General features: G+C 35.5%; 1 protein-coding gene across 3 annotated transcripts; it reads right to left on the bottom strand.

The window, feature by feature from the left end:
* Positions 1-82: 82 nt before the first annotated feature.
* LOC127847794 (SCO-spondin-like) lies at positions 83-7,292 on the bottom strand. Of its 3 annotated transcripts, XM_052379946.1 has the most exons (10): positions 7,186-7,292; positions 6,977-7,021; positions 6,778-6,857; positions 5,837-5,904; positions 5,562-5,691; positions 5,032-5,215; positions 4,592-4,762; positions 2,416-2,592; positions 1,235-1,396; positions 83-505 (listed from the first exon to the last, which is right to left on the bottom strand). In XM_052379946.1, exons 1-10 carry the CDS (start codon positions 7,193-7,195, stop codon positions 99-101), a joined length of 1,434 nt encoding a protein of 477 aa, XP_052235906.1. In that variant the 5' UTR covers positions 7,196-7,292; the 3' UTR covers positions 83-98. The 3 variants fall into 3 exon arrangements, with proteins under 3 accessions (XP_052235906.1, XP_052235909.1, XP_052235907.1); XM_052379949.1 differs by lacking the exon at positions 2,416-2,592 and having other exon boundaries at positions 7,186-7,287; XM_052379947.1 differs by lacking the exon at positions 6,977-7,021 and having other exon boundaries at positions 7,186-7,234.
* Between the last annotated feature and the right edge of the window lie 5,748 nt (positions 7,293-13,040).

Genomic DNA, 13,040 nt, shown 5'->3' with positions numbered 1-13,040 from the left:
TAAGAATATTGTTTCACTTTGATACTATGCGAACCCGCGACATGAACGCCATTATTAAAAGGGAAATACATACAGGTTCACAAAACTTAATATATTTATTAGAGCTCTTGGATCAGAGTTCCAGTAAATGTGTTCCAACCATTATAACCGTCATACAAATATGATGAGGTGCCCTGGATAAGCACCCAGACGTGCTCGTTTCTATTCAGCTTAACAGAAGTAGAGGCCGATGTACATGCAACATCTGTAGTGTGATGTTCAAAGGTAGCCGTCAGATGGGTACTGCTGCTAATACTGGCATTCGACTTTTCGATGAAGAAACCACACTCTTGTTGAGGGATACAGCAGAATTGCGCAGTAAAGTAATACAAACCGTCCACAGGAGCTGTGAAATGTCCAGAGCTGGCATGGTACGCATTCCCTTCGTTGAAGATCACAGTTGGAAATGCATTTACAAAATTTGACAACACGTTGTGTCCGTGAGCGTTAAAGGCTACAGCATAACCTGTAACAATATGACTTAAACTGTCGTAAAAACGTTTTAAGCGTATATGCTTACAGCACGAAATTTAACATATTATTTGCTTAGAGTTCATCTGACAAACACAAACAAATAACCCAGTAAGTATATATTTATTTAATTAAAGGTTACAAATATTCAGCATAACATCTGTGTACATATTTAAAGCAAGTGTTCGTAGATGTTGTATTAAAAAAAAAATCAAAATAATAAATATTTTGAGTTACGTAAAATTATTATATTGTCATGAAAACCAAATTAATAAAATTGTTTGCAGTCACCGGTGTTCAAAACCTTGACCGTTATCAGCAAAATGTGTGCTACCAGCGGCCACCTAGCGATGAATAACCGCTATGTAATTATTTTACAAATTATCGATAAAAAGCGAAATAGACAATTTATTGTTATGTCTTTTTCAGGTTATAACTATCCATAAACCATTTTTGTTGGCCTCGTTGTTTATCCAGGTTTTGATTAGCTTTCTTAACATTCAGAGAAATTAAAATGTCTTTACAATAGATCCGCATAAAGAAATCCTTAAGTTACATCGTTTCATTCTAGAACAATTACCTTTACATTGAAAATGGAGTTTCAATGTGTGTGTGTTGAATGAAATAAGATTTGATTATCACTCATTTAATATATCTTGAAATAAATTCTAAACCACATTAGTGTTATTTTTTTTACAAAACCTAATTAAGTGCGTTTACTCACAGGGTGTATTAACGCACACAGCGAACGCCTCAAAGTTTCCCTCACAAGCTTTGCCGTAGGCTGAAGGACTCGGGCTGGTACAGGTCCTGCTCCTTAGCTTAAGTCCCCCTCCACATGTGACTGAACAGCTCTGCCACGAACCCCAACTGGACCAGCCGCCATCTTCGATATATAAAACATTACTAAATGAGTTGCCAGTACACATATGATTCTGCGGAAAACTTCGATTTTGTACAGGTCCTATGTTGCAATGTCTGCCCAACTCCACATGTGACAGAACAGCTCGCCAACTAGACCAGCAGCCATCTCAAAAATATTGTTAGCATTGTTTGCTGTTATGACCCTTTTAATCATGAAAATTTAATTACAAGCCTTTCTCATTTTGTTTTCGTCAATTACAAAACAAAACTAGAAATGGCGCGGCAGAGGCCGACGCGTATCCCCACATCGAATGTTTGACCTAGGTGTGCCCCAGGGTTGGTAATGGGGCCATGCATAGTCGAGATTGACCGTATTGTCATAGAGAAGTTCAGTATCAATTAGCAGTGAATTGGTGTAGAAATGAAGAAGTTATAGAAAAGGCAATTTTGGGTGGGTGTGACCTATGTGGGCAGGGCGCCCCAGGGTTGGTAATGGGGCCATGCATAGTTGAGATTGACCGTATTGTCATAAGAGCAGTTCAGTATTAATTTGAAGTGAATCCGTGTAGAAATGAAAAAAATATAGTAAATGGAAATTTTTGGTGGGTGTGGCCTATGTGGGCGGGGCGCGCGAGGGTTCGGAATGGGGCCATTCATGGTTGAGATCGACGGTATTGTCATAAGAGAGGTCCAGTATCAATTTGAAGTGAATAGGTGTAGAAATAAAGAAATAAATGTAAAATAACCTAGAAAAATGAGTAATAATTTCTGACGCGGCCCCACCCCAACCCCTATAACTTTTGACCCAGGGGTCAGATAAAAATTCCAAATAGTGCAGGGTCGCACATATGCTCATAGCTACCATGTGTGTAAGTTTCAAGGTTCTAGTGCTAATAGTGTAGGAGGAGATATTGGCCAGGACGGACGGACGGACAGACGGACGGACGGACGGACCGACGGACGGCGGAGATCACCACAATATCCCCACCTTTTTTCAAAAAGTGTGGGGATAAAAACTAACGTTTTAATGGAATCACATACTTCTTGTGCTGCATGGGTCTGTAAGGCAAACTGTGTATTCGCTTGATTCACCGACGCAAAAGTCGCCAGACCGGTCTGGCTTAGGATTGGTGCAAGATCTGGTTCTTTTCCTAAGCCCGACATCGCACGTAACAGAACAACCGGACCACGTCGACCACTCCGTCCAGTTGCCATGGACTGATAAAAAAGATGCTTACACAAATCTTGTACAATTAATCCGTCTTTGTATGCTCTCGGTCACTTTCTAAGTCCACCGTGATGCTGTGGTAGGTAACTTATCAACGAGACCACACGGACGCGTATCCCCACACCGAATGTTTGACCTAGGTGTGCCCCAGGATTGGTAATGGGGCCATGAATAGTCGAGATTGACCGTATTGTCATCGATAAGTTCAGTATCAATTAGAAGTGAATTGGTGTAGATATGAAGAAGTTATCGTAAAGGCAATTTTGGGTGGGTGTGACCTTTGTGGGCAGGGCGCCCCAGGCTTGGTTATGAAGCCATGCATAGTTGAGATTGACCGTATTGTCATAAGAGAAGTTCAGTATCAATTTGAAGTGAATCGGTGTAGAAATGAAGAAGTTATAGTAAAGGCAATTTTTGGTGGGTGTGGTCTATGTGGGCGTGGCGCCCCAGGGTTGGTTATGGGGCCATGCATAGTTGAGATTTACCCTAATGTCATAAGAGAAGTTCAGTATCAATTTGAAGAGAATCCGTGTAGAAATGAAAAAATTATAGTAAATGGAAATTTTTGGTGGGTGTGGCCTTTGTTGGCGGGGCGCCCCAGGGTTGGTTATGGGGCCATGCATAGTTGAGATTGACCCTAATGTCATAAGAGAAGTTCAGTATCAATTTGAAGAGAATCCGTGTAGAAATGAAACAAATATAGTAAATGGAAATTTTTGGTGGGTGTGGCCTATGTTGGCGGTGCGCCCCAGGGTTGGGAATGGGGCCATGCATGGTTGAGATTGACCGTATTGTCATAAGAGAGGTCTTGTATCAATATGAAGTGAATCGGTGTAGAAATAAAGAAGTAAATGTAAAATAACCTTAAAAAATGAGTGATAATTTCTGACGCGGCCCCACCCCAACCCCTATAACTTTTGACCCAGGGATCAGATCAAAATTCCAAACAGTGCAGGCTCGCGTATATGCTTATAGCTACCATGTGTGTAAGTTTCAAGGATCTAGTGCTAATAGTGTAGGAGGAGATATTGGCCAGGCCGGACGGACGGACAGACGGACGGCAGAGATCACCACAATATACCCACCTTTTTTTCAAAAAGTGTGGGGATAACAATGTACTTAGAATAAAAAAACATTGTTAAACAGTTTATGTGTAATACTGTTTGTATTTTATTCATTCTAGTCTTACCGATTACATTGATTGAAAGAGAAATATCGGTATTTCACGACGTATAAACATTAATATATGGGATACATAATATATATTTAATACAACACCACACAAGTTAAAACAACAACATGTGTTACGTTGAATGAAATGTCATTGTGAATGCATTACATATTTATTCATCTCGATATGACACGCTGTAGTTCAAAAACTGTGCTAGTCGGAGAAGCAATCACATACATCATCGATCATTTATAATCGATAATAAGTGATACAACAGTCTTTAATTGACAGCCGTTTTGACCAACATACTAAGATTAAGAGCATATACAAACTATATTTGTAAATCATCTGATCAATTTAAGTCCATTATTACTATACGTATTATTATTATTATTATTATTATTATTTACATTCTATGATCACATTCGTATTTTGATGTTCATCTTATTCCCTGACTTGTAATACACCTAATAAAACAGACATAGTTTTGAGTACATGTTAAATGAGTATTAGTCTTCTAGAGGCATTTTGATCACATCTAGGCTTTATCAAATTTATTAGGCATAACCTTTTTGCAATAAGATTTGATAACAAAACAATCGACATAAAAATGAATAATAAATAGTGTGTATATTTATTGAATACGAGTTCAAATGTATTTCCTATTCGTGTGGCAATTTGACTGTTTTTTCTACCTAGGGCTTTTGCATAAAACTCCGAAATATTTCGCGTTTTAATGTGTGATAAAAACAAATGCGAACATGTCTGGTCAACTTACATACTGCATGATGTAATATAAGTAAATCCGATAATCTTACCTGGACACAGTTGCTTGGTACACAATTTCGTGTCACTAGCTGGCCCAGTGCAGTTAAGGCCCCCATTGCTAGGCTGCGGGTTTGTGCAAGTACGTGTTCGGGTCTGCTTTCCGTCTTCACACGTCACACTGCAGCTAGACCAATTGGCCCATGCCGCCCAGTTGCCATCAACTGTGTGCCAATAATATGTGACTATACTTAACTTAAGTTAAAGGGTTGTACATGATTGATCCATGTCAGTAGGAATAAAAACATGAGACCGTAATTAAGCTTTATTGAGGTTCAGCCTTGGACGTTATCAAAAAATGTAAGTTTAATATGGCATTTTATACAATATTTGTCCATAGTTTGACAAACTCATCCGCAAAACGGAAACATGATGTACTGACTTTTTCTCATGTTTCACAATAGTCTCATTCTTATCTCAAATGTACTCTTACCGAGCTGACACAGGCCACAGAACTTTGGACACGTGATTTTGGCGTGATGAATATCTGCGCAGACATTAAAAATTGAGTGCATGAAAGCACAGTCGAGCTTTTCGTCATCAGTGCACTCAGAAGCTGCAATATGGCACATGTTTGCACATCTCAAAGTTGAATCCAGAAAAATGCTTTCCCCTTTCTTTGCAACAAAAATTACTCTTGTTTACTCATGCTTTTAAATACGAAACATGTTCTCAAATAATAGATATATTAATAAGGTATAACGATAACGATATAACCGTTACGTGGAACAAAGTGTGGTTTCAACCGGTTTTAAACACAAATAAAATGTATGCAAACACACGACATATAACCAATAACTGGGCTTTATAGCTATCACAATCGTTTTTGCTACGCCTATTTTTACTGTGTCACCGAAATGTATTCATACCGGGAAACCAAAGAATAGGAAGATAGGACAATTCGTCAATTTCGATGCTCGGTTTTGAAACTATTTAAATTGAGTAAAGAGTCTATGTACTGACGTTTTCTATGAGCACAAAGGTTCTCATTGCAGCGGTCTGTACTGCAGCATTCATGACATGTGGGCTGCTGTCTGGTCTGAACGGAGCGTCCAATGATACTGTGTGGGCCAACAGCGAGGGAACTGCATAACTGAAATATATTGTATTTACTGACATGAAGTTGTGTGTAATACCAGTATAACTGTTACAAAGAAGGCACATACATTTTATTATATATATCAATTGCATTTGTACAATTTACAGCAGATATATAATATAGTATCATAGTATGTTACCTGATTGTATTGACACCCATGTTGAAGCGTAAGTCGGAGCCAGCTTGGGATGTTTGTAAAGAGCAGGACTGTTCATCAAAATAAAAAACATTGTTAACTAACGATTTAACGATGAACGAACTGGTTTTATACATATCATATTTCGTTATAGATGTTTCTTATAAACTCCCGACGGGAGGCATACACTAATGAAATTCCGTCTGTCCTTCCGTCAGTCAGTTTGTCCCGCACCTTGTGCGGGGCAAATTCAGGATTTATGATTGAGGTCTTTAAGGAGAATATCAGAATTAACGGACTTATTGCCCTTAAGACAGTTTTCTCGCTTGGTATTGACGGTATTTTGCTAAAAATAGTGTTCATTGATACAAATGAAAGAATAATGGGAGAGGAAGTGCGGAGTTCAAGAACCATTAATATTTCTTTGACATTTATGTATTTAGTTCCCTTTGTTCAATTGTATTGTTTAACGCACCTTTATGAAATGGACTGCAATGGAATATTAATAGAGGATATTGCAAGGAATTGCAAACAACAAGAAGACACACTACCTTTTTCGGTGATACAGATTTGATGGGTTTTTCTTGTTATTTATTTTTATATTTTGGAGCATATCTCTCTGAGCATTGATAAGAATCTTATAAAAAGTTCATATACTCGTGATTATATGGAACACAGAGACACACTGCAGGCTACACATTTCATTACTCGTTTTTCAGATTTAATTTTCTGCTTTTTATGGAATAAATAAAACTTGTCTGTGTCCCCAACGTTAAAGGTCAATATTACACTTTCGGGTCAAAACAATACTACTTCGGGGGCATTCAGCGCTAAAAGTAACAGCCATTGTTTATTTATATGTATCTAATAAATATTGTATAAAACTAGATAACAGACCTATTTCGGCATTTAATTACAACATTATTCGAATAAAGTTTACAAACTTGACCACTGGAACACTGTGAAGTATTTCTGCACTCATCGGGGTCAGCAATGTTTTGACAACTGAAACACTCTAGGCATTCTGAAACGACATTATACATTCATCAAAGGTGTGCACATTTTTAACATTCTAAGGCATCATATGCATATAGTTAAATAGTATAAAATGGAGTAAGTATGAACAGAATGGTATACACGTACCTGACACTCTAAACATGCACAGAGCTGCCAGTGGAATCCAAACTCCTGTAACATAGAACAAATACATTAAATACGTTTGAAAGTACCATTCAAAAGTGCAGTTTGCTCAATAAATATATATGTCTAAAATGTATACGCATTATATTATTTTATAACATTACACATAAATCATAAGTGTACCATATGCTATTTTATGACGTAAAACTTACCTTTGCTCATTTCTTCGTCCTAACTGCCCTGTGTCCTTTTCTGAAAACCAACTGGTCTTATCAGGGAACGCAGCAAATTAAGTATCAGTCGTGTTTGACCTTTTGACATTCGTGACTTGAACAGAGATAACAATTGATACATGCATTAAAGCCTCTATAACGCTCAAAATCAACGAAATTTTGTAATATATTTCGTTAAATAATGTTAACACATAAATAATCAGTGAACCTGATAGCAATAGTCAAAATTATTTAAACGCTAGATGTGGTCTGGTAACATAGATTTAACACGATACAAAATGCTTTTTTTTTGTTTTTGTGTGGCACAATAAATTTATTTAAATGTGCAATGTTACAGCACATTCGCTCTATTTATGACAGGTATACGTCTTTTACTAATTGCCATAATTATTTATGTTCTTGCACAATATATATTTATTTATTAACACTCGAACACAGTTTTACCACCTATTCTATTACTTTAGGGGCAAAATCGGATTTTATGTTTGTATTTGCATATCACTCAAACTTGAAAAAAATGCTATAAAACATGTCAACGCCAGTTCATGATAAACAGTATCATAGCATAGAATTCTAAAAACAAAAGCTTTTCTTAACATTGTGGAGCTTCGGTAGGGATATAACACATTTTGTGGGATTGTACTTATTTGATGTAGAGGTCAACATACTAATTGTATGCCTATTTGTCGATAAACGAACGTTAGCTCCTTTTACCCACCCCTATACAAAAATGAAACCAGACAGATGAAATTGATGTTTTATATGTTTCTTCATTGTGCAATGGCGTTCTGAGGAAATTTCTTTGAAAAAGTAACATATCGTCATGCATTACAATAACACGTTGCTAAATCGATAGCACTCTTGTTCATCCTGTCAGATTTACGATGCATTGGTGAATTAAATACATACAGCGTTAGCAGTTATTTTGTTTCTATGGTTCTAAACGGTTTTACACTGTTGGTGAAATACCTTTTTAGTGTTGTATTATGTTGTGTTAAAGTTTGTCGTGCTTGCTTGACATAATCGAAGTTTTAAATAGTACACATTAAAACTTGTTTGATATATTTACAGAAGTAAGACAAATGTGAATTCTATTAAAACAGATTCTAATTAAGTGAAAAATCTTATATTTATTATGAATTGGATGTCAAATGATAGATATTTATTAGGCGATGGATTAGTTTCAATAGTTCATTTTTCTTCTGTTATGTGATTATATAGGTAAAAGAATATAATAGTATACCTAAGATTATATACAGATGATTTAATATAAAGTTAAAAACAACAGCTAAAAAATATACGGTTATTGTCTTAAACTATGCCATACTACTTCCTTAATCAACAAACAGTCTCAAAAAGAGTTGTCTAAAGATTTGATATCAAGTTATATTTAATCAACAATATACGGTTATGGTCTTAAAATATGCTTTATTTATTCCAATACAACAAACAGTCCCAACAAGAATTGTCTCAAGACAGCACTCTAGACTATAAATTCGGTTTGACCGTGTTTGTGTGCTTGTTTGTTGGTCTGTTGGTTTTTTTGTTTGTTTGTTTTTCGCCGTTTCCAATAGCATTTTAGTCATCGTGATTCTGAGGTAAAGGTAATTGGCTGTAAAACGTAACGTATATGTAAACGTAAAGCTGAAATTTAATAAGGTAACATCAATACATGTGACATGACACGAACCTAGAGTCTCAAGGGTGTGTTAATGTATTTAGTTGAATTTAATCAACTTTTAAGCAAGGGTTGTATACAGGTATGAGCGGAAACACTTTTTCTATTTTTACTTAAAATGACTTTAACATAACTGTCCCAAATACAATACCGCCTTATCCCATTCTAAATTTCATAACACGATCTCAATCCTAACTGAAGCACAAACCATTAATCATGTGTTACCTTGATCATTTGTCAACTGACCTTACTGACCTAAAATTCAAACCAATGATTTGAAGCATGTCAGCAAGGCATAGAAATGTTGCACCCATTTTTTTTACCTGAATTTCATAAGTATAAATAGAGAATACTAAGTCGGTGCCGAATAAAGCGAAGTTTATTTTGCGAGTCTTAGAAAATCTGAACCACGAGCCTTGGCGAGTTGTTCAGATTTTCGGGCCGAGCAAAATGAACCTCGCTTTATTCGGCACCGACCTAGTATTAGATTTATCCCATCAATTTACTGTTTCTATATTTAATTTGTTACTGATGCAATCTAAATAGTAGTCTTTAATTGCTAAAAACAAAAGCAAAATCAGATTAAATTAACTAAATCTAACCTTGCGTAGTATTATTAAAATTAATTGTGATCTTTCCTGTTTAAGTCACTCGAAATAGTCCTTAAGAATTCCACGCAAAAGCAGATTAACAAGACAAAATATCGCTACATGCCTCGATTCAGATGTTATAAGCATTGCAAAATGTACACACTCAAGAAGAAAACAAACGCTTTTGTTTAAAGTATGATTCTAGTTTCACCACTTCAAAAATAAAAAAATGGCACCCATTTTGAACTGACTTTATTTAACAACAACTGACACAAAATGGCCGAGTCGCGCGACCGACGAGGACCTTGACAATTTCGACGGGAAAACAGACAATTGCAGCGACTGACACTTTATTCACGCCTTTTTCTGTCTATATGGAGAAAAAGTACCTAGCAAAATGGGGATTTTCTCGTCGCGAAATTTTCTAAATTGGGAAGAATTTTCATCGACAAAAGCATCATTTGGGAAGGGGGTTTTCCAGCTATTTTGGATAAAAATCATATAAATTATGGTTATATATTTTGTAGGTTTTTAAAAAAAAAAATTGAGATAAAGAGTCTAATAATCATAAGTCATAAGACACTTCTTTCTAACAAAAAAAAAATAATTGGGGGCGGGGGGGATTTTTTTTAGAAATGGGGAAAATATGCATATTTGGCATGGGGAATGGGTGTGACTATCGCACCCGTGAGATAGGCAGAAAAAGGCCTGTTATTTGACTTAATTAAGAGGGCAATACGTTTTCCGAACTCGGACGACGAACTTAAGGACGCACTGAACTTGTTCTTTAATTATTTTCTGTGTATGCCGTGTGTGATCCGATGCACCAATGACGCCCATATTAAAAAAAAAAAATTCTTCGAGAATAGGGAACGACAAAAGACGATGAAAAGTTAAACCAAAAAAAACGTTCCAACTAGTATCTTACCTTTAATAATCCATACATAATCCATAAATAATCCATTTAACGCAATAATTGACGATTTTGCATTAAGGGTCTTTCATAATTATTTTATCATAGTTGAATAAAACCCTTATGCCATCCTATCACTAGTCTATATTCGAATGTGTTTATGAACTCGATAAACTTTCCACTTCGTCACACGGTACGCCATGTACTCTACATTACTGCTGTTCAACTGAACCGGAGCAGTTTATCAAATAATAGCTGTTGGTAAAATCGGTTAAATTTGCAGATTTCTGCATACAAACATATGTTTAAACGTGCACACTGTTTTGTGTGTCTATGGTTAATGCTTTAATTGTACTATAAAATAATTTAATATACCATACATTAAATTATTTTCTAGTACAATTAAACAAATAAAGAATGGAAAACATTCCATTACACAACAGATAAATGAGTGGATAATACCCGTGTACAAAATGGGACATTCCGAATTCCAGTATGGTGCTATTTTTACCATTTTATACTTTACACATCTCTATGCCTAACGTGAATTGAATCGGAACGCAACTAGATCTATTGCAGATTATTTAAGAATTGTGCGATATTTGTATGGCTCGTTTTACATTCTAAAATGCCAAAAGAATATGCACGGATTTAAAACAATGTAGTTGACATAAAGATATGGAGTTGTTGCACAAATTTGGTTACCTTTCTTTCTATTTACAGAAAGTGGAACAATTCTGCTTAATTGCATGTTAGCGTTATGGGCCTTTTTCATTTACCTCCCACGATGATCCCGATAACACGCGAGACGTTTCCATTGATTATCTGTAGTTATTAAAGATACACGTACTTTGATAAAACGGATAAACCATGCAATAACATATCATTGTGTGACGTTTATTTTATATTTAAACAACAGTGAATGAAGTATCCTATTCGACTTTTTACTCTGATAAATCATTAAAGATTCACATGAAAGAGATTGTATGCTTAGCCTGCCTAAAGAATAGCAATAATAGTAAATGTAAAGCTCTAACAAAACCAGAAGAAATAGTGGCAATGTGCTACATTTATGACACATATTTTGAAAATATCCCAAAGAACTTGCAATGCCTGACCCATCCACGTAGTGTCAGGTAATCCAGAATATTGAACGTTATCGCATATGGCGCGACTATGCACAATGCTCCATTATAATGCGAAATTGTTGAGTAAGGTTATCGATAACAAACTCATATACTAGTATATGTATCCATGTCATTTACCGTTAACAGGGTTGCGAATACCAATGAATCGTTATAGGTTAGCTAAACTGTATACATATGATCATCAATAATATGAAAGAAGGTTTAAGTAGGAATCATGTGAACATCAAATTACAAGTATGTTTTTGTTATATAGTGCATAGTGCTCGCATAACCGATTTAAAATGTAATGCTATAAAAACAACTCTTTATATTCAAATTCAATTGCCATGATCAATATTTCTTCGCCACACGGCATTCACTCACATATTTCATATGAGCTCATATGTGTTCCCTGTAATTAAGTTTTGTCTTTTGCCTTGCTTCATGAAACTTGAAGGATCGGTTGCCAGGATGATAATAAGTAAACAAGACTCATTAGACACCCTTCATTAAAAATTTTGCATATATTATTGAAACGGTATAGTAGTTTGCAAATCGAAAACAAGTCATTGTTGTTGGTAGATTGCGTTTGCGTTTTCACGACGGATGCCGTACATTTGTGAAAAAAAATGGTTACACAATTATCTTTAAGTCTAAGTTAAAATTAATACTTCATTTCTAAACGTGTATTGATATCGTCGAACATACCTTTAATATGAACATCATATTGCATTTGCCTTACTAAATCCGTGGTATTATCAAAGTCCTTGGCTTTTTTTTCTAACGCGAATTGGTTCCGTTATGTTCCACTATTAGCGGATGATTGTGTAGTCCAAAAAAATATTTTTTACCAAAAATCTAAATACATTTGATGATTTACTGATGTTTTCTGACAATGGATGTCTCGTTATTATTGCTGTTTTCGAGACGTGTAATTATAATGATATAAACTACTATTGTGCCACTCTTTTGCTAATGTGATGGCATTGTATAAAGGTCATACATATAATTACTATGTCGTATTAGAAATGATGGTTGGTAACATTATGTAGGACACGCTCTTTATTGAAACCAGTTGTATTATATTTACTGCATTAAGGAGATTAAGGGGACATTTTTTGGTCCACTAAATATTTATCTTCCTAATAAATCATCCTTAATCAGCGTTAATATGTAATTTCGAATTTCCAAGCACGAGATAATTTAATTGTACCTAATTTTAGGCAAATAATTTGTTCTCTATTGCTCTTTTATTGATTTATTAATTATAATAAACTTTTTAATATCAACCCCTGTATATTTTTTCCTTGCATATACTGTGCATTAGGTACTACCTTTCCGTGCGAGCTTCTGCCAACAGCTTAGATATCATTAAAGCAGTAACGCTCTAAGTACAATGACGTTTGTTTAAGCTTGAACGGCAAATATATAAAGTAAAGTAAAGTGGAAACGACCGTGCATCCTTATATGGAAGAGTGATAGTACAGCCATCAAGTTGTGTTGTCTGTTTTATATAGATAAGACAA

Source organism: Dreissena polymorpha, chromosome 10, assembly GCF_020536995.1.
Source record: "Dreissena polymorpha isolate Duluth1 chromosome 10, UMN_Dpol_1.0, whole genome shotgun sequence".
Classification (NCBI taxonomy): Eukaryota; Metazoa; Mollusca; class Bivalvia; order Myida; family Dreissenidae; genus Dreissena; species Dreissena polymorpha.
This window is presented reverse-complemented; position numbering and strand designations above follow the sequence as displayed.

What these genes read in the sequence shown, in the direction of transcription:
- LOC127847794 (XM_052379946.1), bottom strand. An exon ending in CTGTGGCCTGTGTCAGCTCG is followed by an intron (nt 4,763 to 5,031) that starts GTAAGAGTACAT and finishes ATTGGCACACAG; the next exon opens with TTGATGGCAACTGGGCGGCA. An exon ending in TACCAAGCAACTGTGTCCAG is followed by an intron (nt 2,593 to 4,591) that starts GTAAGATTATCG and finishes CTTTTTTATCAG; the next exon opens with TCCATGGCAACTGGACGGAG.